General features: G+C 41.0%; 1 protein-coding gene across 1 annotated transcript; it reads left to right on the forward strand.

Moving 5' to 3' along the window:
• Positions 1 to 323: 323 nt before the first annotated feature.
• znf292b (zinc finger protein 292b) lies at positions 324 to 25,002 on the forward strand. The gene is made up of 8 exons (XM_062437401.1): positions 324 to 492; positions 11,233 to 11,387; positions 12,030 to 12,108; positions 12,369 to 12,504; positions 13,075 to 13,277; positions 14,302 to 14,438; positions 17,039 to 17,180; positions 17,767 to 25,002. The coding sequence occupies exons 1-8, from the start codon at positions 328 to 330 to the stop codon at positions 24,559 to 24,561; spliced, it is 7,812 nt and encodes a 2,603-aa protein (XP_062293385.1). The 5' UTR covers positions 324 to 327; the 3' UTR covers positions 24,562 to 25,002.
• The last annotated feature ends 934 nt before the right edge of the window (positions 25,003 to 25,936 follow it).

Raw genomic sequence — 25,936 nt, forward strand, 5'->3', positions numbered from 1 at the left:
AGTTTGAACTCCACACTAGCCTGTATGAAAGCTGCTCTACTAAAAAAGTTTGATTGATTGATCAAAAAGAGAGAAAATTACACTCCAAAGGAATAACATGACACGCTGTATTAAAGAAATGTTGAATGAAAACAGAAATGAATAGGACAGTTAAGTATATTGTAACAGTTTTAATACACATTCCAATCCGGAAGGTGGCAGTAAGGAGCTTAAAAAACTGTTTGGCAACTGCCGATAAACAACGAAAGACTACGGAGAATAACACCACCGGTCGTCGCTGCGTACGTAGCTACGCGATAGTGCTACGCGCCGGAGCTGGGTGTGAAGATGGCGGACGAGGAGGCCGAACAGGACCGCTGTCCTGAGAACGGAATGACTGAAACGATACGGGAGCTCAGACAACGGTTACAAGAACTGCATGAAATCGTGGTTCGAGAGAGTGAAGAGTCCCCAGTCCAGTCCTCCTCTGACTACTGCCAGGAGCTCTGCAGGGTGAGTTGCCGTCCTCACATAGTTCTCCACAAAGCTAGCCAGCTAGCACACAGATAACGGTACGTTCCTGATAATCCAGGGAAAACACTTGATTCCAAAGACGAGGCATGCTTAAACGGGTGTTTAATTTGTTGTCAGTGTTTCGCCCTCTGTCCATAAAAGAGTAGAAGCCAGTGCAGTGGTTAAACTCGAGCCAACGGTTGAATTGTCGTAGACCTTTAACAACCAAATACAACTCCCGACTGACCACTGATATGACTAGCTCAGTTAGCAGCTAGCACACGCTAGCTATGTCTGCAGGAGTTAAGTTAGTTCACCTTTATGTTACTGGTGATATAATATGCTAGGACGTGTGTCTAGTTGTTATTGGTAGACTGGTTGCAACAGACCGATATCAGCCTGTTTTTAAAATGATTAAAAATGGGTGTCAATTCAAAGTTATACGTTAGCATATCAGCCTCCCAGCTCTATCTGCAGTTAGCTTTAACGTTAGCTTTTTAGCCTTGTATGTTTGGCTGCATGCGCGTGCACGTGATGATGGTAATCACAGTAATTGTCAGTGATGGTGACGCTGATTAATTATTAATTAGCTCTCATTCTAGTAAAACAAGCAGGATCAGCTGTGTAGCTATTGTTTTGCAGCGTAGTGTAACTCACCGTTAAAATGAGCTACGCTGCTTGGAATAACACGCCAGTTGATAATAATGGGATGATTTTAAAGGATTTTCCCGCTGTGCTTTTCGTGTGTGTGTGTGTACGTGCAGACTGGAACGTACGCTGTTTTTGCAGATCGGGCACGTCGTTTTGCACCACAGTTGCATACAATAACAGTCCAGTTTAAATGCCAGGTCCCTGCCTTTGTGGTCTTTTTCGTCGCTTGTTACTCAGCGGTGTGCACATTTCAGTGGCTAAAGATCGATTTGTGTCGATGGGGGTTGTGTGTGCAAGCAGGATGTGCAGGGAGGGTGGATTTGCTCCATGCAGAAGTGTGTAGCTCAATGAAATGTATCCACTGTCTGCAGAAGAGAAAGACTGCTCTGCTCTATGGCAGCGTGCCACAAAGAGTAGGGGTCATGTAGAGGGCTTAAGACACCCTAATTTATGTAATTTATAGCGAAGCATTCTCTAAGCTTCTTATCAATCCGATTGGTCGTAATTCTTGGAATAAATTCGTCTACAAAAAATCTGGACACCTGCTGAGTAGATTCACTGTCAAATGACTTGATTTATTCCAGAGGGCAATTGAGTTTTTACAGTGTACCCACACCTTCTACTAAACAGAAACAAAAACATACACACACACACACACAAAGTGACAGGTGTAGTGGGCGGTGTCAGAGACAACAGATAAGAACAGATGTGCATGATTGACACTGTGTGTGGCCAGTGCATACTGACTCACACAAGAATCAGGCAAGCAAAGTAGACATTCAAAGCATTAATAGGTAATAATTACTTGAGTAAGTAAAAGATGATATAAATCAACTATTTTGGTTAAGAAACAAATAAGGTGTTCATATTAATATAAGATATTCCTTTGTTAGTCCCACAATAAGGACATTTACAATATTGCAGCAGCAAAAAAATGTCAATCAAAAGAATAAAGAATAATACATAAGTACAAAAGCAGTAAAAAAACAATAGTAGAAAAAAATATATAGTAAATAATAGTAGCATTATATACAAAAGTAAATAAGTAATACTGATGTTTAGTGATAATATACCTGAGTTAAGGACATTCATTGAGGAAAAAGCACCTATTTAAAATGACTGTAGACAATATTTAACAGCCTGGTAGCAGAAGGAATAAAGGAATGAGAGCAGTGATTTGTTTTCCTCAGAGGACCTATGTAGCGCCGCCCCAAGGGTGTGAAAGTGAAATCACTAGAGAGGATGTGATCAGGCTGTCTTTTGCTTTCTGGATTACATGTTTCTGCCAGAGGGAGCACAAGTCTCTCTGCTGGACTCCAATAATCTTGGAGTAATAACCGTTAAGACTGAGTAAAGGAGCTGTTCCAAGTAAGACAGGAGGAGAAGAGGACTTAAAAGGTCACAGAGGTGATCATTTTTGTGGAGCAACCTTCTGATTTGCAGGTGTTTGGAAATGCAGCCTGCTATTTTATTATGTGTTCAGCTCTCTGGTTAATGTGACCTGGCATCATTTGTGTTGAGTGGCGACTCACTCCAGGCCTTACTTTATCTTTCTCTGGTAATTTTTCCATTGGTTCTCCATAGGCCTTCTGCTCTGATGAAGGTAACAGGATTAAAGAAGTACATAAAACAGTACAGATGACGCTCAGCTGAGGACAGTCGGTCAGGGTTTATTATTTCTGATAGTTCCTACAATCTGGATAATAATGTCTGTGGTGCAGAGCGGAAACAGAAGAGCAGGCTTTTAATTTGGCGACCACTGAGCTATAGTTTATAGACTCAATGGACAGTTAAAGTGAATGAAAGGTAGATATACTGTAATGTTAATATGTGTTATAGTGTGAAATTCAGAGTTTACAGATGGTAGGTGATAGCAGGTTGGCGTCTGAGGGGGACAATTAACCACAGTGGACTCTGTGGATGCAAGAAAGACCAGAACAGTCAAAATGAACAATTCAAGCAAAATTGTAACTGAAATTTTAAATTGAAATTCTTTATTTAATAGAGCTTTATCTAAAGTAAAGTAAAGTGTAACAGTAGGATGCAGTTTGTAGTGTATTTGATTATATTATGTGATTTTTTTTTACATATGGTTGTTATATGGAGATACAGAATTATTCAGAAAAATAACTTCCCTACTAACATGTTGATTTCAAACATGATGCTCAGCCCTGGTATTACATTTTCTTTGTTCAGGTCTTAAAAAGCATTAAATTCTATTTCAAAAAGTGCACAGCCAGCCTGAAATTCTAGCACAGCACAGAGCATCTGTCCACACCGGCTGCTGACAGCGCTGTCAGCTGATAGTCCATCACACTGGACAGTAAAGGAGGTTGTTTGCATCTGGCTCAGTATTATTTAAGCTGACCTCCCTGCCTTCAACACCAGAGCTGGGAGTGTCAGAGTCATGCTTCCACCATTCTCTGTTTCCATCACAGTGAGTGTATTTAGGTCATTTAGAGACAACACTGTGTAAAAGTTTACAGGCTGTCATGCTGTCACCTGCATTACATTGGGACGGAAATAAAAAAAAATATAGCAATTCAACTGACATTCAGCTCAGGGTGTTTCAGTTTGATTATATGAATCATGGACGTTTAGGAGGAGTGTGATTTTCCTCCAGTCACATGTAGCACTTGACTTGCAACTCAGCATTTGGGAAGCCTTTCTCCTGCTTCTGTTTTCTCCTCCAAGCACTACTCTGTAGGAGTGTAAATCAAAGTTTCTTTACAATACGATATATCGATTCAATGAACAACCATTTGATGTTTGCAAATATCACAAATCTGCCACGATACAATTTCAATTCAATTCATGAGGCAGTCATCGATATGAGATATCACAGCTGATTTAACAGTCACATGCAATCATATCAAATCACAAAAAGCAACTAAAATATCATTTAACATTTTTATTTCTGAGCTCAACCACACATTTAAACCCAAAAACAATATTCTTTTATAATAAAAATAGACCTGCTCACTATAAAGTGCCACATTTTGATATGTTGAGCTATACAATTTTCAAATCTTGTAAAATAAAACTGAAAGAAGATTAAGTTTCTGTTTTTAAACATTAAAACAGGATTTTTGCTTCTCTTTCAAAACGACCCACCTCACTTTGACCAAAAGACGTGTAACACCAGTGCATATCAGGTCTTTCTGTGTGCTTTATAGCTTATAGTCTGTCTGAAGCATTTGATGCTAGGCTCGTCTCTAGTCTGGCTGTGGAAGTGTTGCTGGCTGCTGACATGTGAAATCACAGCAGTGATACTTTTCACACTTTTAGAGTTGTGGTTTAGTTTCGTGGCTCTTGCCATGGTGTCGCTTGCATTTGCATTTAGGGCCGGCTGTCGCTCAAGAGGTAGAGTGGGTCGTCCACCAATCAGATGATCAGTTCAATTCGATGTGTCTTTGGGCAAGATACTTAACCCCAAATTGCCCCCGATGGCTGCACAGTGTATGAATGAACGTGAATGGTTAGTTTCCTCCTAATGAGCAGGTTGGCACCCTGTGTGGTAGCCCCTGCCATCAGTGTATGAATGTGTGTGAATGTGACATGTAGTGTAAAAGCACTTTGAGTGATCAGAAGACTAAGTACATTTATCCTTTACATTTTGTGTGGAGGTGGGCTTGGGCGGAGACCGACATGCCAGGGGATGTTTGTCTGATTGATGTCTTCATGTTGCGTCTATGCCATTGGCTCGTGGATGATTGAATCGATGTGTCTTTACACCCCTACTACTGTTTATTGTAGGAGGTCTCTAAAAAGTCTCTGTGGTTTGTGCTTTGTGTTTACCTGGATTTTAAAGGCTCATTCACAGAAAGCATCTAACAGCATCTAAAAGAATAATTCCCCCCCCCCCCCCCACCCCCCTCATTCACACTTTTATGTTTTATTTCCTTACCGCAGTGACTCAGTGAATTTTTTGATTACACTGGTCACCCACAATCTTGAATGTGAAACTAAAAACAAATTGACAATATTCAGGAAGTATGAACAAATCTTGTGGATAGTTTACAACATTATTTCATCATTGTGATACAGCTTGACAGGGAGTCATTTAACATTGTAAACATGTAGGTCATTTTATATTTGTAGAGGTTTGTTTTAACTTTGACGTTAGAACAGATTGATCAGTGTGAAAAATATAATTGCATCCACTGTCAGTCAGTGTCTTCATAAAATATAAAGCTCCAACATAGATGACAACTATTTAATGGGCAAGAATTTCACATGTAGAGTGAGGACCACGTGGCCCAGCCATAACTAGACCCATCTACAAACACTAGAAAGCTTTGACACAATAGAGGTTTATGTGACCCTCCTTTACAACCTTTCCTCCCAACCAGGGTTCTACATGAATTAGAGGCTGGCTAGTTTTGATGACAGTAGAGTCTCCAGTAAGAAGCAGGGTAACAGCTGCCTCACAGCAATGAGTCCAATGCAGGTCCCACACATGGATTTATGTCTCAGTGGCTTAATGTAAGCAACATGACACATGACATGGTGTTAGCAGCAAAACTACAACACAGTCACTGCAGAATAATTCCCAGTGATAATTAACCTTTAGCAGTAGAGCGACCGTTTCCCGACCTATGTGACAAGCCACGTTCATCCTCCTCAGCTGATTTAGATAAATAGCGATATGCTTTGTAAATAGTGGGCGTAGTAGCTGTGTGAGTTACTGTGGAACATAGCAACAGCTGCGTGAGTTTGCGGTGGACATTTTTCACTTTCACCACGAGCAGATGACAGCTCATCACACATTTCTTGATACGGTCGATTTGCTCCAGATACTCCACACACACAGCAGTTATGCTCAAGTGAAGATATCCAAACTAAAAGTCTGTCACATTTGGCAAATGTATGAACACATTCACACTAAAGCCTACTTGAGTTCTATAACTGAATGTATTTCATGTACTTCAGCATAGAAATGACAGTGCAGCCTACTTGACTCTGCATTTTAACACATTTCTCACATGTACGCTCATTAATGTGTGCACATATAGAAAAGGTCACTTTACTTTGCAGTAATTGCAATCACCATTATTAACCCTTACATACAGTTCAGGGTCAAATTTGACCCATTTTCACACTTGAGAGCTGTAAAAACACCCAATACATGTTTTCATTAGCTGGAGCGTTCCTAATGTGACCAAGAATATACAAAAATGAAATTAAAATGCATAGTTTTTTTATATTTGTGCATGCAAATGTTTTTTTATCAGCATTCAAACGTGTTGAATTCTTCATATTCTATCAAATATTCTCCTGGACCATAAAATAATGATTAGGGAGGATTAATCGAACATGTATTAATGAGTGAGGGGGGAATTAATACATGTGAATTAGAGTAGAGACTGATTATGAGTCAGAATATGAACAGAATGTAGGGATTAACAGTAATATACCTATATACGTACCTTTTTAATTTTACTTTATAATCAAATTAATTGTGCTTCTTTTGTTTGAAAATATGTTGAGTTTAGATCACCTTGTTTGGTAAAGATATTACAAAAATTCATCCCTTCGTTAGAGGAGCGGACATTTCTCCATATTCTAGGAAGACTTTTAAGAATGAGCGTGTTTTTGACGAGAGAGGTATTTGCTATTAGTTGCATGTGTGTGCGTGCATGCGTGTGCGTGTGTAGGCACAGTGAGGCGTGCCAACTGTGGTTTTTTCTTTCTCTCTCATGCACGCTGCAGCTTTCATGGGTGACAGAGCGACAGGCCTGGCTGCAGGAACCAGCGCTCCCGCTGACTGTTCACAGCTTGTTGACAAAGCAAACACATAGAGGGGAAATATGACATTGATATGATCACGTAGCTGAGTCACCACAACACCCAGATATGTCAACCTGTTCAACCATTTCAAAGAGGCCCAGGTTAGAAAGTGTGATAGATGACATAATGACATACTCCCAAATATGAGTCAGCCAAACAAGTGTGGTTTATTTTGCTGTAAGGCAATCACAGACCATGCTTAATGATTTAGTTTTATCTCATAACTTGCAAGCTGTGAAGAAAAAGTCAGGTGTTCACAAGTTTGCAGATCAACAACATTAAAATAAAGCTTCCAATTCTATTCAATCAGTACTGGTAATGGCAATCATGGCATGTACATTTTTGTCAATACTTATTTCTGTTACTAGAATTTGCACTCATGGGTGTCTGATTGGATTCAGATAAACAAAAAAACAACACACAATACACCCTTGCCAAAGAGGTGTTTTTTTTTGTTTGTTTTATGAATAAAAAAGGAAATTTGAAGTTCTGTCATCCTATATCCTGTTCCATGAGGGGTAGTAGTAGAAAATGAACCACTTGTATTTCATTTTCAAAGGGGCAGCGGTTGCAAACATTGTAGTGATTTAATGGCTTAATAATAATAACCCCAGTGAGATGAGTGTGAAGCAGCAGACTCCAGCACTAACAAATAAGAGCAGCCGACCAACACACACAGCCGGGTTAGGGTTAGGGTTTAGTGTACTTTAGTATACTGAAAATAGTGCACCCTCTCTATTCATTCAATAGAGGACCCATTCTGAATCCAGTCAGACATCCCAATAATCAAATTGTGACATACCCAAAGATTCACACCTGTAACCATAATATGAATCGGTACCAGTATACCTTAAAATGAAGTACACCACCCAGCTCTAATTATTACTATTTTACATGAATAGTGTAGGTGTGCTACTTGTTTTTAGAGAAATCCATTTCATTTGTACAAGTTTAATGTGTCTGTAATGAACAGTATATATGTGACTGATTTCAGAAGTTATATTTTTATTTTGTTATATAATTATAAATGGTTAAAATATAATAAGCATTACGTGAACTTCATTAAACAACAGCAGACGACTGGTCTCCAGCCTGCCAGTCAGAGCTAAAACTTAATGTTACATCCTAGAAGATTTACCCAGAGGCAGACTGATCAAATGGTGTCACAGCAGCCCAATCATAGTCAATACAACACTGAGAGCTCCAGGGGGTCGTTTCATTTAACTGAAGGCACAGCTTTTTATTCATCAGGAGATGTTTTTTCATCCTGAGTTTGACAGTGACAGCGCAGCTCCACTGATGTCGAGGGAGAACTCAACACTCATTGTTTGTTCCGGCTTCATCCTGGAGGATCAGATGCTTGACTGTGCACAACTAAGTATCACATTCAGGGTTTTCCCTTCATTTTTATTATTAGGTGCTAACAGATGTTCAACAGTAACAAAAGAGTTGCACTGAGGCTGTAACTGTTACTTGAGTGATTCAAATCATATAAATCCATGATTCAAATTTCCTACCCTAAAGCTTCAATAACACCTCAGCTGAGTTCTGAGACATGACTTTAAAGTGAAGAGGAATGAGGAAAAAAAGACGTGCAGTAAAAATGCCAGCAGCTATTATTTAGGTAGCATCTCAGGTTTAAAGAGTCATGTAAACAAATGTAGACCATGTAGGTATAATTAAAGAGAAATACATGCTTGTTACCCCATTGGAAAAAATGTCAGTGGGTTTCTATTCAGTTTTGACTAAGTTCAGTTTGGCAAATCCTAATGTGCAAATAGCAGCCATGCAATTCTTTTTATTATATAGATTTAAATATTAGTAAATGCAGTCACCAGTTGAGCAGGAGTATATCACCTTAACTGTAAGCAGCTGTGAGAAAAAATGGAGAAGCTTGATTTTTTTTAGTACCTGTGTCATCCACAAACAGACCAGTACAGGAAAATATCCCTTTAAGATTATATACTACTATGACAGTTTGACCCATTGACATGATATGACCTTAGTTTGTTTTTATAGGATGAATTTATTTGCATAAAACACATCCTCAGTATCTAGGAACTCAGTAATAAGTTAATTACACGTTAAAATGACACAAATCTCAGGAATTACAAAGCCAAAGTGCCTTTCTGTCATACAATTCACTTCAAATGTCAGGTTTACCTAAAACTTCTTATCAACAGAGGCAGCTGTGGTTCTCTCCCACATTTCTTATGGTCCGATAAGTTGGTCTAATACAGGGCTCCTCAAGCTTTAGTAACTTCAAGCCCTAAACCAAATCCTGAAAACCCTGTTGCCACATAAATGAGAAAAAAACATGTCGGAGAAAGAATAATCTGGGCTGTAAATATGAGTTACGCCACTGTCAGCTGTAACGACCAAAATAAACACTCTGCTTACCCTCGGCGAGACGGCTCGGCTCGTTCCTGTAAAATAATGAGATCGAGTCACGGTGAGATGTGTGAAAGGCTGACACACAGAGAGCATTCGGAGTCGTTTACTTTGTTCCTTTCCCTTTTGATTCGGTTACAGTCACAATGGGAAAAGTGACTCTCATAAACAGAAATCTGCATGTTTGGACACAGAGGATGTTTACTGGCAGCTAGTATCCAGAATGAAGCAACGCCAACTTGTGTGAGCTTCAGGCTGCTGTCTGCCGATAGTTCCATCAGTCAATTTTCCAACACAGTGGACAGAGCCATGTCCTCTGAAGCAAGAGACACAGAGTCCAAAATCCAAAAGTGCCTGACATGTGACAACTGAGTCAAATATGTTGACATGAGGAGAAGCCTCCAGAGTTTCACTTGAGTAAAAACACATCAAATCATCTTTCCATGTGCTCTTTTAAAGCACTTTAAATTGTATTCTCTCATTTGCACTATGTTCTTTTCATCATTTTAAAGCAAATCATTATTTTATGCTGCAGTGTAGTCTAGCTTTTTGTTTTCTTTCTACCTTTCCTTCTTTCTATTTTTCTGTACTTTTCTTTTTATTATTATCTGGTTTTCTTTTTTTCCACTTTTACTGTTTAATCATCCCCTGATATTTAGATTGCATTGAGTTTCCCCTGTGTATGAAACACACTGTATAAATACAGCTGCCTTGGCTTGCCTCACCATTAATATATTGAGCAAGGTTTGCACAAAAGTTAGCATCAGTGTATGAGTACATCCACCAAAAACATGAAACCCTCTTTTATATGCAAATGTTCTAAATAATAAGTCATCTGAATGTAAATAAATGTTCTTTTATCATTTCAAGTAGCCTAAAATCGAATGTTTAGTCACTTTTTTTGGGTTGTATAGTGTTTTAAGAGGCAGTAGAGTCAGTGCTCAGGGTGAGATGGTGTGGGCGGAAGATCATGAGCGTGTAGGCTTAAGTTAAGTCATCTGAGAAGCAGAGGGCGCGCTGTGTAAACGGAGCAGTATTTGCTCTTGGCTCGGGTCCCTTCTCCTCAGGCTCGCTCTCCTCTGCAGGTATTCAGCTTGATAAGGGTGCATTTCTCTCTCTGATCAAGGTCAGCATGGACACTTCTAATTTATGCGGTGGTAGGAGTTGCTTTTCTCAGAAGAATGAATCAGTTTGAAGGGAGGTTTGATAGCATTTTTTTTTTTTTTTGGTATGTTAAACCAGGAAGGTAAACTCGTCTTTGAATCGTGCAGAATGTTGTTTACTTATAGAAGCAGGGAGGTTTTCTGCCTCTGATCCTGATCCTTTTTTTTTTTACATTTTTACAGCTGCAGCAGAGTCAGTCAAACCTATATTTAGAACTTGGATCTTTACTTCATGGTTGCCCATCATTTTTACAGGTGTTGGTAACATTTCAGTAACCTGAGGCACAGACTCAGTAATACAACAGATTGCATTGGGGCAAGTGGTCAGACAACACAGTTCAAATAAATAACAATGTTGGTAATGTTGGATTAAACTATGAAAACAAGGCTGACTGTTTAAAATAATCCCAATCATTAAACACAAGAATAAAAACAGACTCAGGCTGTTTAAAGGTCAAATTCTTAAATACACTTGAACAGTACTCTCCTGGAGGAAAAAGATACTTGTATTGTTATCATTTATTCAAATGGTCATGTAGCCAGAATGGGGTTTGGCAGGGGTAAAAATAATTATACAACTAAAGAACATGTTTTTTTTTCTACCTTATAAGTGCTCGTGATGCCTTGTCTTGGATTTTCTGTTTCAGTTCCTGACTTCCTCTGCTGGTAGAGGTTGTTAGAGCAAACATTGTCACCGTGTATTGCTACATTGTGAGTGACTGTGACTGCTGTTCCCTTTCTGCAGACGCTGCTGGAGTACGCAGGCCGTTGGAGGATAGAGGAAGAGCCTTTACCACTGGTGGAAGTGTACATAGTCGCCCTGCTGAGTTACGCCCAGGCCTCTCCTTACCTCTCCCTGCAGTGTGAAAATGTTCCCCATGTGGTTGAGAGGCTCTCACTGTAAGTACCATTTAAAAAAAAAATCTGATCAACCAGAGCACTTTACTGCGGTTCCTGTATGCCTTATATGCAGGCTAATGCTAGTTTCTGCTGCTCTAAAACCAGCCAATTTAACCGTTTTCTTCATTACAGCCTTCTGTGCATTTATCCCTAAACTACTTATGGTGAAAATACTTATAGCTCTCTTTCTCTTTTAGTCATTCTCACTAATCCCACAGTTGTTTACAAGCGATTCAGATCTGCTAGTTAATTCAGTTCAGCAGCTAGAGATGGATTCCCCCTCTCTCTCTCTCTCTCTCTCTCTGCCTCCTTTATGGATGTAGTTTATTTGCTGTGATGGAGGCGAGGCTCACAGCTCTGCAGCATGGAAATCCAATCATGGGCTGCTGTAGTTAGAAAGAGTGAGCCGACCCAGCCTCTCACCTTAATTATATTACACACATTTATCCAACATTTGTTATATTTCTATTGAGGAAAATTACATCAAGGTAATTGTTGTTATTGTTTTATCGCCCAGCTCTAGTTTCACCCCCTTAATAACTATGCTGAGTGCAACCCAGTAAGTGAAATGAGTGCTTTTATGGGACACTGTTGTTTAAATGCCGGTAAAGATCTGTGTCATGTTTGTTGTTTGTCATGCAGGAGTTTTGTAGAGCTTCTGCTCTCGCTGAAGGAGAATGTTCCAGATGGCTTATGGGAAGATTTCAAGTCATCGATCCAGGTAGGGTGAACACACACACACACACACACACACGACAGAATGCAAACACATCCCTTAAAAAAGTGAATACATTAAAATACCTCTTCTGTCACAATTTCCATGTTGTTAGATCCTCTGATTCAAGTAAGCAAATACTTCTAAAGTGGCTGTCATATGCACTAAAAATGTCTTTAAGCTTCATTTGCAACTCAAATTTTTTGACTAAATGGAGTCAGACGTGTTATATTTTCTCTGTGATGTGGTCTTTGTGTTGTGTGCAGTTTGCCCACAGTAAGCTTCAGGAGAATGGAATCACTCAGCTGTCTCTGCTGGCTGCTTTGTGCCAGTACGACGCCGTTTGGTCCGACAGGGTATTACAAGGTCTTCTGTCCAATGAGAACATGCAAGCGGAACAAGGTGAGTCCCGGCACAAGTTTTAGTGGCTTTTTTAGGGCTTGAAAACGCATTTTTGAGGGCCTTAATGTGTTCAAACTGACTTGAAACTCTACACATGTGCCAGAAGTGGTTAAAAGTTAGATATTTTATAGGTTGTGGAAATGGGCGGGGCAAAATGGCTCTACAGCAGCCCCTAGGACAGCTTAACATTTGAAGCCCCTATCTCCAGATTGATTTAGGCAAACAAAATTCAGTATGGGCATATATCATGTAAAGAGGCACAAAAACGTCTCTTTGAGCCATACCCTAAGTCCAACAGGAAACTGGCTATTTTGATTCAAATTTGCAATTTTGGCACTGTTTTTGCCATTTGTACACCTCATACTTTAACAGACTCCTCCTAGAGATTTAACACAACCAACCTCACATTTACTCAGTGTCATCTTAAGACCTTGGAGATGAAAAGTCTGTGTCTGTTATAACTGATGGGCGTGGCAATGCAGCAAATTTAGATCGTCGTTTTTGGTTATTGTTTTTTTTGTGGTCACATGTCAAATTGATTGAGTTGTTTTTTGGTCCTCTGGTTTTCAGTTGAGAAGTTCCTGGCGCAGGAGGGACCGATCCTGTTGGGGATGAGAGTGAAGCAGCTGATGAAGGAAAACAAGCTGGGGAAGGCTGCACTGCTGGCAAAGACATGCTCCGAGTCCCCTGCCTTCCAAGACAAGGCCCCTTTCAAACAGATGTACCTCGTCTGCCTCTGTGCTACCTCAGAACAGGATCAGCTGATGGAAGAGGTGAGTCCTGCTTTCTTTTAGGGCTTTTCCACTACAGGAACATAATACATTTTTTAATAACATTTTGTAGCTTATAGTTGTTCCTCTGCTCCAGCTCACTGGTCCAGAGCTCTGGGCAGTCAGCAGCTGTCTGTCCCAAAGTCACACACTCACACACACCCTGACTCAGTGCTGCAAAACACATGATAGTAGAACTGAACAGTTCTTCATACTTTAATTTACAGCAAGCGGTCCTTCAAGGTTTAGCCATTATCACAGATTCTGCTGGTCTGGTTCCATTCTTGTGTACTGTTTTCGCTCCATTCTGTCCACCTCCTACTCACCACACTCGCCTACCAAACAGTGCATATAAACCACATCTTTTCAGTGATGTATATACAATATCTTGTTGATTGTTAAACATAGTAGAACCAGGTAGAACCTTGATTTTACAGGTTCTTGCACACTGAGTTTTTTGAAGCTCCAGGTTACAGCTCAAGTTCCTGTGGCGGAAAAGAACTAATAGTTGATTGTACAGTTTTTATGTGTTTAACACACAGAAGATGAAGAGGTTTTTATCCTTTTTGCTGTAATTAGGTCTTCATCCAGAAGATGGCAGACTACTTTCAACAGTTTTAGATAAACTCAGCATTGTTGGAGGCATTTAGAACAGTATCGGCTACCTTCTTAAAAATATTGAATGATGAATTTCAACTCTTGGGTGTTTCCTCAGCTTTGTAGTAGTAGAAGTAGCAGTGTATACTTTTGTGTAGTGAAAGTCACCTACATGTCATCTGTTTACAGTTGAAAAACAAGAACATGTCTGCACACTGCAGCTCCCAATGCAGGTCATTATTTGGATATTCCCAGCGTGATGTTTCAAGCAAAATAATCTTCTTTAGACTAAGTCACGCTGGTGATATCCAAATAAACACATTCACTTTCCTCTTGTTTTTCATTTGTTATTTTGGTCCAGCACCTGCTCTATTCGTCTTTTCTGGATGTGCACGTCCACCACAAACTTTTTTAAAAATGTTATTTACAGCTGTCAAAGGTGGACTGCCGCGATGCTTTAGAGATGATCTGCAACCTGGAGTCAGACGGAGATGAGAGGGCAGCTTTCAGCTTGTGTTCAGCCTTCCTCACCCGACAGCTTCTCCAGGGAGACACATACTGTGCTTGGTAAGGAAACATAAGCCACCCTGTTTGATTTACATAACATTTACCTGTCTGAGTAGTGAGGACCCATGTGATCTGATAACAGAGTAATTCACAAAGTAGTACACACAACTACATTTTCATCACACTCGTAAATATGTATGTATGTGTACTTGATTTTGTTTGGTGTCATAATGTTTATTCAGTCCAACAGAGCACACAATCAATCACTTTAAATAAATCAGTATGTAGTTTTACTGCTGTTCATTTATCCTTCCTTTATCAGAGCAGTAGTGAATGTAGTTCTCATATAATTCACATTTAGGCAGCAAAAAGTTGAGTGATAGAATGTGCAAGTAAAACATGAAAAGTACTCATACACATGGTCTGTATCAGTGGTTAATATTGATGCATTAATGTGTAAGCAGTACTTAAATGTTCATTTTGGTTGATGTTTAATAAGGTACGGTAAGGGTAAGGGGAAACTTTATTGATCCCCTAGGGGGAAATTCAAAATTGGCACAACAGTATTCTTGTATTCTTAAAATGAAATAGAATACTATAGACAGAAATCTATCTCTGAATACTATCTACAGTCGACAATCTGTAAAATAATATGCAATGTTCCTGGGAATAAACAGTAAGGACAGCCTCAGTCTTTTTAGTGGGAGTGGGAGCTGTGGTGTTGTACAGTCTGATGGCTGATGGTATGAAAGAGCCACCCAAGTGCTTTAAGGCACAGGGCCTGTAGGTACTTTTATCAATAACAGTGTGAAGTTTGGCTCAGTTTGTTTGTTTTTTTCAATCCGGTGTACGAGCTTAAACCGGTATGATTTTTGTGCTAACTGACTGAACCGGTATGTGACATGATGAGATGTGTTAGCACCTCACACGGAGGCTCCACTGACAGGACCAGCTGCTGCTGTCCACCCAGCTGGACACCAAAGAAGGAGCTAGAGGAGTTAGGCTGACCCAGGCTAACGGTGCAGATCTCACGATGACCTGGATAAACCGACCAGGCGGTTCACGTCTTCCAGCAGTCTGAGAGCAGCTTGTGTTTTGAGAACAACCTGCATATACAAAGTGATGCCATGGTCATTAATTTTACCAGCCTGCATCATTAGCATAGCCGTGCCATGTGGTGTTTCCAGTTTAACAATCAAACATTGTGACTGCACTCAGCACCTGAGCACAAGAAGAAAAGTATAGTTGTACTGTAATAGTTGTTGTGAGAAATAAAAATACAGTAGCTGTGTGTCAGTTTAGGGGCTGCATTTGAAGACTGAATGCATCACAGTGATGCAACCAAGGCTGTCACATTTTGAAGGCCTGAATTAATGCAATGGATGGATCCCTAATGACCCAACTCACCTCATGTATGTTCAGTCCAAATGAAACATCAGACTGCAGCATTTAAATATGTTATAATTCCTTTTGGAAGATAAATGTTGGTCTCACAGGTGAAATCTAATAATTGTAGGTGACACACTAGTTTGTCTGAATTGTCTAGTAAAGTGAAGTTTCATGTTTTTACAGGACAGAACAACAGTGCTAAATCTCGGTTTTTTATTAAGCTACATCAAAGTTTGGTTTCTTATTACGGCTACATTACAGACTGAATAACATCTTTTACTGCATCTCTGTCAGTTGGTTGTTGGCCCAAGGTTGGAGTTTTTTGTGTGAAAAAAGTGGAGCTTTGAGTTGAGATGATTTAGTCTCAGTACAGTCAGGTTGGTGTGGTGAAGCTGCAGAGAGAAAATGGACAATAAAGTAATTGTTTATTTAATACATTTATTTCATTGACAGTGCTCTTTACAACTATTTACATACATACACACATACATACATAAAGTACATAAAAAGTGGAATAACAGGGTGCCTCCAGGTCCTTAAAAGTCTTTAAATTAGGCCATAGAAAATGTGTTTCTGTATATTTTGGTAGAGCTGAGCAGGAAGTGTCTGCTGGTGTTACTGGAGCTTGATGGGCTGCAACAATAATAACTAAACCACATTATGATTCATTGGCTCCCATTATGTTCAACTCAAGAGTATCTGAGTCAAGTGTGACGCCTAGTGGTAAAATCTGGTATTACCTGTCAGTGCTATACTATGTATGTTTGTTGGTTGATATTCGTAAACACACAGCAATGAGAGTTGGTCCCTCCTCCACCAGACTGACACCATAGAGAGAATAAAGAAGAATAAAGAATAAAGCAGTGAATCAGATCAATAAAATATACTGATTGTTTCAGAGCAGTTACATTGTAAAGTACTATTTAGGACATCCATACTTCTGCTGGATTTTGTGTCAATGCAGAGCTTTATCTTGTTGTGGCTCTGTGTGTGTAGCTCAGCCCCACCCACAGTCAGCAGCTCACAGACCTGCAGCTCTTTATTCATCCATGACCCAGAGAAAGAGAGCAGAGTCCTGACCTCACACCTGCTAATGATAGAGGGATTACTCTGATATGAGTCTATACATTGTTTTGTTTTTTAGGAATTCCTGCATAGTATGCATTTTAATATAAAACTGTTTTTTAAATGTTTGTGTTGGCCCAACCCTAGTGTGTGTGAGATTTGCTTGAATAAATAAATACTGACTGATTTCTCTGTGTTCAAACCAGGGAGCTCACTCTGTTTTGGAGCAAGCTGCTGAAGCGTTTGGAGCCGTCAGAGCAGGCCTTCCTCGACAGATGCCGCCAGATGTCCTTACTCTCTAAAACGGTGTACCACATCCTGTTCCTCATCAAGGTCATCCAGTCGGAGGTCAGTAAACAGTCAGCTGGTTCAGTGCATACGCCGAAAAGCAGAAATTGTCATCCCTCTTCAACCTGCAGCTGTCATGTGTTATCAAACTTCCTACATAGTTTTTAGGCTGCATTTACCCACATTCATAATGTTTAAATCAAATACTCAGTGTCTGTTAACTTGAAGGGTGGCCTCATGATTTAAAACTTGTGACTTAAAAAAGTGTCTACAATTGCAACATAATCACCTTTTCACTGATCACTTGCACAATGTTGAATTTTTAGGTACTTTTCACCAAAAACCTAAAAATCTCAAGGCACAGTAGTGTATTTCTTAAATATTTGGAACATAATGACCCCACAAATGGATGCCAAAGACATGGACAATGCAGCAGGAATGCTTTCAGAATATTCTATGACCGTTTTGAACAACATGAATTTGACTCCAACTGACCTGCAAATGTTTTATAGCCACCTTTTAGACGATGTGCTGCGTGAACCTGCACATTTGTTAGGATATAAAAAGTGCAACAGTGTTTTATTGTGTGGATTTTGTGTTCTATGTGTTAAGCCACTTAAATGATTTATCTTCCTCTTTTTCCTAGATTGACAGCGTTGGATTGCACACGTGCGTTGAAATGTGCATCAGGGCTCTGCGGATGGAAGCAAATGATGGAAACACCAAAGCTACTGTGTGTAAAACAATTTCCTGCTTGCTTCCCACTGACCTGGAAGTGAAGCGAGCCTGCCAGCTGACGGAGTTTCTCCTGGAGCCCACAGTGGATTCTTACTACGCTGTGGAAACTCTCTACAATGAACCAGATCAAAAGCTGGACGAGGCGAACATGCCTGTTCCCAACTCACTGCACTGTGAGCTCCTGCTGGTTTTTAAAACCCAGTGGCCTTTTGACCCGGAGTTCTGGGACTGGAAAACACTGAAGCGTCATTGTCTAGCACTAATGGGTGAAGAGGCTTCAATAGTTTCATCCATTGACTTACTGAATGACACTGAGGACCCCGAAGAAGAGGACGATATCCTCAGTCAGGGAGGGTTTAAGGACCCAGAACACTTAGTGAGCGGCACCTATGAACTGAACGACATAACAGACAAGAGACAGAAAAATAGAGAGATGAAGAAGCTGAGAGAAAAGGGTTTCATCTCTGCTAGGTTCAGAAACTGGCAGGCGTACATGCAGTACTGTATGCTGTGTGACAAAGAGTTTCTGGGCCACAGGATTGTACGTCACGCACAGACTCATCTGAGCGGCGGAGTGTACAGCTGCCCAATATGTGCTCAAACTTTTACCTCAAAAGACTCATTGATCCCTCATGTAAAATCCCACGTTAAACAGTCGTGCAAAGAAAGGCTGAGTGCAATGAAAACAAGCAAGAAGTTAACAAATCCTAAAACAGCTGCCCCTGTTATCGCAGCCTTAAAATCCAAGACTGAAAATAAAGTTTATGAAAATGGTGATTCACAAGGGCGTAACGGGGGGTTGCCTCATAACGCTCAGGCCAGAGTTGCTCGTAGTCTGATGGAGAGTTTTGAGAACAATGTGTGCCCTGTTGGGAAATGCAGAAGGAGCTTCAAATATTTCAAAAACCTAATAGCACACGTTAAAGCTCACGGGGACAATGAGGAAGCCACAAATTTCCTCGAAATGCAGAGAAAGAAAGTCGTGTGCCAGTACTGCCGCCGCCAATTTATCAACGTCACCCATCTTAACGATCATTTGCAGGTCCACTGCGGTGTAAAGCCTTACATCTGTATACAGCTCAACTGCAAGGCCAGTTTCCTGTCCAACACTGAACTCCTCGTACACAGGAAAACACACCCCGTCTTTAAAGCTAGGTGCATGTTTCCAAATTGCGGAGTGATTTTCAACGAGGCCTTCAAACTGTACGACCACGAGGCCCATCATTATAAAACGTTCACCTGTAAAGTTTCAGACTGTGGGAAAGTTTTCCATACACAAGAGCAGCTTGATTTGCACCAGGAGAAGCACACCACTCAAGAAGAAAGTCCACCTACCGAACAGACCTCGCCAAATATGAAGCCCGGCCCATCACTCATCGAACAAATGCTTTCCAGTCCCACTCCCATCAAACAAGAGAGTTACCAAGAGAACTGTAACACTGAGAAGGCTGTCAGTCCAGATCACAGAAGACTGCCAGAATCCATTGAGAGTTTGTTGAATTCGTCACAGTCACCTGTGGAGACGATGGGTCAGTACAGAGTCAAACAAGAACCAGAAAATATGCATTTCTTTGCTAGTCAGAGCCAGAGTTCAAATCATTCTGTCATTCAGCCCGTCAATCCCCACCTATCTGATTCTTATAGACACAGAGATGGTTCACATGGTCATTCTTTTGAATACATGAGACCACCTCAACAGAGTCAAGCAATACCTCCATTTGAAGCTAATTTAAGTAATATAACACATAACTGTAATACAAATGTAGTACAAGGACAGCCACAAATGTTCTCTAGTAATGTAAATACCGGACCTATGGGTTACCACTCTGACTGCAACTTAACACGGCCAGAACAGCTAGGAACGGTGTGTAGTAGCAACCTGTTCCCAGGGGCACCGCCCCAGAACTCCCTAGAACCAGCAATGTCACAACCACTTCCCCCAACCGTCATCCCACAGCCACTCACCGGGAACAGACCGGAGAATGCAGTGTCCTCCTCAACCAGCACAGGTCCCCCTCCAGGCCAGCGAGAGCGATTTCACTGCGCCTTGGAAACATGCACAAGGCACTACAGCTCCCACAAAAGCGTCACCAAGCACATGAAAGCAGTTCACCCAGAATTCTACGAGCACTGGAAACTCAACCGAACTAAACTCATGATAACGTATGCCCCAGCGCCGTCAAAACCATGTGTCGTCAATCCTAGTTTGATCACTTCACCTCAGAACCAGCAAGGTAATGCAGCAGCTCAGAGGAAGAATGTTATCTATTACAACGTACCCTCCCATCAGTCAGCACCTGCACCCAACCAGAATGCTTCACTCCTGATGGAAAACGTTTTAAATCCCATTGTTGTCTCTCAGTTAGGAAGTGATACAAATCTGATAAACACACAGTCCCAGGTTGCAGGTGGTCTAAATTGGCACTCAGCCTCCAGAAGTGATCAAATGGAAAACTCTGGCTCTTCCCAAGTCTATCCATCGAACATGCAAGGGATGCCGCAAATGGAATCTAGCGGTGCAGTGCTGCCACTTCCCACCAGTGTCCCATCATGCTCTATGATGGGATCCACGATGAACGGACAGGCACAGTCCATACAGCCTTCACATATGGAAAATAGGTCCCAGTCAGTTTTGACCTCGTACATGGAAAGGGAAGCATCTCAACAAGCAGAAAACCTTCTTCCGCCATATACATCACAGATGCAAAGCATGAACGTCCCTGGTCCCCGAGAACCAGATAAAACACAAACAATGCAAAAGCATGTGCAGTCCAGTTATCAGCATCATGACACCATGTGCCAAAAAAGCAGTATCGACAAGCGTCAGAACGGCTCGGTCATCACTGAAAACAATCCTGAAATTCAAAAGAGAACCAGCAGAAACAGAAGGACAAAGTGGCCTGCCATTCTGAGGGATGGTAAATTTGTTTGCTGCAGATGTTTTAGACAATTTAATTGTCCCAAATCCCTCGGAGGCCATTTGTCTAAGCGTACAATCTGCAAACCGTACGACGAGTCTGAACTGAACACAGACCTGCCTTCATCATTTCTCGATCTCCTCAATTCAGAGCAGACAGTAGGCATCACTCAGCAGCCACAGCTGTCTTATAATCCTCCTCCTGCAGTCTATCAGGAGAAGCCTCATCAGTCAGTATCAAGTGGTTCAATGGCTGCAAAAGAGTACCCCACTCATAATTATCCTCAAGATAATTTGCCAGAATATGGGAACAGTGAGTCAAATGATGACATTCTTAAACAAATCATGGCCGAGTCCAATATGGCCGACCTTTTTGTGCCGGCACCTGCTCCCCAGTCAATGTTTCAGAACCCTAACCCCGGGGTTCCCTATAGAGCCACTGAGCGTTTGCCAGGGAGCTCCGTAATACAGCACACAGAAAATGTCCAGATAAAGCAAGAGGACAGCTCTTACAGTATCGCATGTTACCCTCATCCGAGCGTTGACACATATGGCGGAAGTGAATTCTCTGATCCGCTTCTTTCTCAGATCCTCACAGAAAACCCTTCCGCTACTGCTCATGACAGCGTTCCTTCAAACCACGGGACTTCTGGTGACATCCTCGGTGAAGGGTATCACTCCGAGACGCCCATTCAGACACCAAATCCAGATTTGAACCCAGTGAAACAAACGCTGTTGCCTGATAGTCAGCTCAGTCCAGCAACGACAAGCGCAAAGCAAGATGAGACTCAAAGGAAGGCCACTGAGCAACATGTTAAAAAGAGACTGAGGGAGCAGATCTTAGCTGGAGACTTTCAACGTAGACACAGCATATGTCATTCAGGCAGCATGGACACTAACGCCAACGCAAAGAGTCCAATGTTTTTTGACCCAATGTGCAGTCCTTCCAAAAATTATGGGCTTGATCAAATGTCTCATCATGTAAAGAGTGAACCAGCTAATCAAGAACAAGAAAATTCTTCAATAGTACCTGGATCTTTTGGTGAAATTGAACAACTACTTAATACACAGAGCTTTACTTCTTTCAGAGAAATCGCTACATTAAAGCAGGAGGTACTGAGTCCTATAGGTACTATGGCAACTGATGCGGACCTTGAGCCCACTCAGTTATCAGCCAGTCAGCTACAGTGGATGACAGAAATTGATAGTGCATTCAAAAGGCTGGACTTGGTCAGAGAAATGTCTGGTCAGATAGCATCATCCATACAAAAAAAAGACAATAATATCAACAGCCAGACGTTATCAGCAAAGGTTGTTTCACATAGCATGCCGACAACAATGACCTCTATCAAACCGTTTGTTTGTGAGTATGAGAACTGTACATTTAGCTCCATGGGGAGCGAAGCACTTTGGAAACACCTAACCAAAACTCACGATTACACACAGGACATGGTAAATGTGGTTAAAAAAAGATATGGCCAATATGCTCCTTTCAAGTGTCAAAAATGTTGCAAAACGTTCACACGTAACTCAAACCTTCGCACTCACTACCAGTCAGCTCACAAATTAACAGTTGACGAAATTGCAGATCTAGATACGCAGCGGAGGCTGGCCAAAGCTGCTGCTTCTACTTCTAAAAACCAGTCTGAAGCTCAAACCCCCACAGCTGCTCATTCATCAATAGAGAGAAGAACACATCTGCATTCACTCCAGGATGCAGTAAAACGTGAATACCCCCCACAGACATTTATACCTCATACTAACATGGACATGACTAGTCAGAAATTTCAAGAAGACAGTCGCTCCACAGTCATTCATCCCTTACAAACAACTCCAATGCCCAACCAAGCATTGACCCACCAAGGAGAGGCTCAGACCTCCATGTCAGCCTTTCAGTCAGTACAAGCAGGACCAGTGACCAAACAGTGGTCACATGGACACCAAAGAAATTTGCCCGAGCTTTCCACTCAATACGCAAGTGATCATCAAGTAAGAGCCCATTTGTCACCGCCTCCCAGCCAGGCTTTCCCCATCCCCTCCGGTGCTAATACACCTCAATCTCCAGACAAACCACCAATGATCAACAGGCAGCCTATAGTTAAGACAAAAGAGAAGAAGTCCAACTCAGGTAATTCCATGAGTCCATACAGACCATATCGCTGTGTTCATCAAGGCTGTGTGGCAGCCTTCACCATCCAGCAAAATCTGATCCTCCACTACAGGGCTGTTCACCAGTCGGCCCTGTCAGCACTGGAGGTGAACAAAGAGCAGGACCACAGCGATGGACTGGACGAAGACATGGACCAAGAGGACGAGGAACCAGACGCAGAGTTGCCCCAAATTTCTGAATTCAGATGCCAAGTCAAAGACTGCTCCCGAGTTTTCCAAGAGGTTCCCAACCTTTTGCAGCATTATCTTCAGCTCCATGAATTCAGTCTGGAAAACGTTGGCAAGCTCTTGTCTTGCATCACACTCGGCAAGTTTGCCTGCAGCCACCAAGGATGCACATCGACCTTCACTGCCTTCTGGAAGTATATTGGTCACGTCAGAGAATGGCATAAAGAAATAAAGCTGGGCAAACCCGAACAATTAAATGGCTCGTTCAAGTGTGAAATTGAAGGTTGTGACCGTTCATACGCCACAAAGTCAAACCTGCTCCGACATGCCATGAAAAAGCATCAGGAGCTTTACGAGCCTAAGCTCAACAATCAACTGATAAAAGAAGAAGGGAAAGAGCAGATGAAGCAGATGAAAGAGGACGGGATGAAACAGAATTCTAACACTTTGCATTACCAAATCACCAAGACGAGTAATGGGAAGGAAAACATTGAGAGCAATAAAAAGATCCTACAGAGGGCAAAGTACACAAAAAGAGTCAGTAAGGCAAAACACAATCACTGGACTAAATATGGAAAACCATCGTTGAAATCTAAAGTAGAAGCATCTTCCATGTGTACTAAAAGTTTCCCTCTACAATACCCCTGTATGATCAAAGGTTGCGAGTCAGTCATGAAATCAGAGCGAAGCATTTTAAAACATTACATGGGACACGGACTTGCAGAGAAGTACCTGGAACAGCAGAGGAGTCACTTTATATTCTGTAAAAAAGTCCCCAGGCAGAAGTACCGCTCCATCAGGAGCGAAGATTCCAAATCGGACAATGCCTCAGACCTGTCGGACACCGAGCTCCCAGCAGACACCGTCATGGAAGGAGGCGAATATGGATACTCAAAACCTGTCCTACGCAAAAGGAGCTCGTCAGGGGGGATTCCTGCTGCTTTGTTTGACAGCAAACTATTAAATGACGAAAGCTCTGACGGCTCTGTGGTGCTCAAACGCAAACGAGGGCGGCCACGAAAACTGATACCCAATATTGTAAAACGTAAGAAAATCCCACGCACGACCAAGGTAGACGTAGTTTACAGCAAGGACTACGAATCAGACACCTCCTGCCCTGCGGTGCTGCAGGACGACGGGACTAAACAGACTCCTCCTCTGGCCTCGTTTAAACCCATGGGATTTGAAATGTCTTTCCTAAAATTCCTGGAACAGTCCAATAAATCCGATCATCCCCCGGCGAAGAAGGTTGACATGGCAGAGATGTGGAGAAAAACAGCCAGTGTGAACATCAGAGACACATGTGTCAGGTTCAGCAACCGTCAGAATCTGAAATCCCTCAGTAAGGTCAAAATAATAATAGACAAAGCCTTTTCAGGTGTTACTGACGTCATGTTGAAGCAGCTGCAGGATAAGCATCCTACAGTGGTGTTGGAAAAAAATGACTAACTTCTCTTTTATTGTTTTTTTGTTTTTTTTGTAAGCAGAATCTCAGGACTAGAATAAGTCAAATCTGCTGCAGACTGGTGCCCTAAAAAATGTTTTTTACACATCCAGTTATTAAAAAAAAAAACAGCTGTTTTGAAATATACTGTAATAATATCTGTAAGATTTGTGCTTTTTTTTAATAGAAGTGTATAGCATGTTTTTATTTATGGACTACAGTCACAACTTTTATGAAAAATGTTGTGAAAATTGAAATGTGACATCAGCTACTGGTGTCTTAATTATCCCTGTGGGACTTGCAGACAAATGGACTTTGAAATGGATTGTGTTGTGCGTAGTTTGTGATTTGAAGATGTTGATTATTGTGCGTTGTGTATATAGTTTAAAATCACCCACTGCCACCAGCAGTCTTACTATTATTGAATAAACAATTTTTTACAACCATTTTGACTTATTTTTCATCAGCATTTTCCATTTCTGTTTGATTAGGATGCAGTTTAGGAATGTTTTCAAACATTGTTGATCTTCTTTTAGGGACAAAAAAAGAAAATTAGTAAATTTCCTAAAATGTCAAACTACTCCTTTAACCACTGGCTATCTTATAGGGCTTGTTGAGCCGAATGCTGCTTTTTAATGGTGAGAATAACCAAAGAGACACTTCTTAACCTCTTCTGCTTCATTTAACAATGTGTCAGTGTGCTGTGTAGCTGACAAAGAAAAACAGGTTTTATTTCCAGTTGTAATTATTAATCATTTCTGGTATTATTGCACTTCACATATATATATATAAACACAATCATTTGTATTCCAAAATAAAGATGCAGTTCTTAATAGTGATTGCACATATACCAAGTTATGAATGTAAAAATATGTAGATCAATACAGAAACATAATATAAAAAAAAAATATTGGTTTCATTATGCTGCTACAGATATGATTAGTTAATTAACACACAGTCTGATCAGTGCTAATTGTCTGTTGAAGTCAGTTCATTGTTTCAGTGACTGTTGCTCCAATCATAGAAAGAACGGTAGAACGTACAGAGTGAAACATGGGCCAGCTTTCATTCTGTGCAACAGCTGATTGAGAATACACACATAACACACACTGTTCCTCTGGACCCGACTGTTACCACGGTGACAGAGAGGCTCAAAGAACAGCTGAGTGACATACTGTAGTATTTGTAGTCTGTTTTACACAAAATTGTTTCATTTGACTTCCATTCCCATATTAAAAATATCTATAAACTGAAGATATTCCTTTTTTTTTTATTACTAATCCAAAATTACAATCATTCATCTGCTGTTTATTAAAAATTATTCATGAAGAAAATTAACATATTACAAAGAAGTTAACTGGAAAGAGCTTGTAAAGTAAT

The sequence above is a fragment of the Scomber scombrus genome, chromosome 17 (genome assembly GCF_963691925.1).
Source record: "Scomber scombrus chromosome 17, fScoSco1.1, whole genome shotgun sequence".
Classification (NCBI taxonomy): Eukaryota; Metazoa; Chordata; class Actinopteri; order Scombriformes; family Scombridae; genus Scomber; species Scomber scombrus.

Bases quoted from the DNA above. Each gene is read 5' to 3' on its own strand.
- znf292b (XM_062437401.1), top strand. From the start codon at position 328: ATGGCGGACGAGGAGGCCGAACAGGACCGCTGTCCTGAGAACGGAATG. The intron at 11,388-12,029 runs GTAAGTACCATT...TTTGTCATGCAG, and splicing joins GTGGTTGAGAGGCTCTCACT to GAGTTTTGTAGAGCTTCTGC. The intron at 14,439-17,038 runs GTAAGGAAACAT...TGTTCAAACCAG, and splicing joins GGAGACACATACTGTGCTTG to GGAGCTCACTCTGTTTTGGA.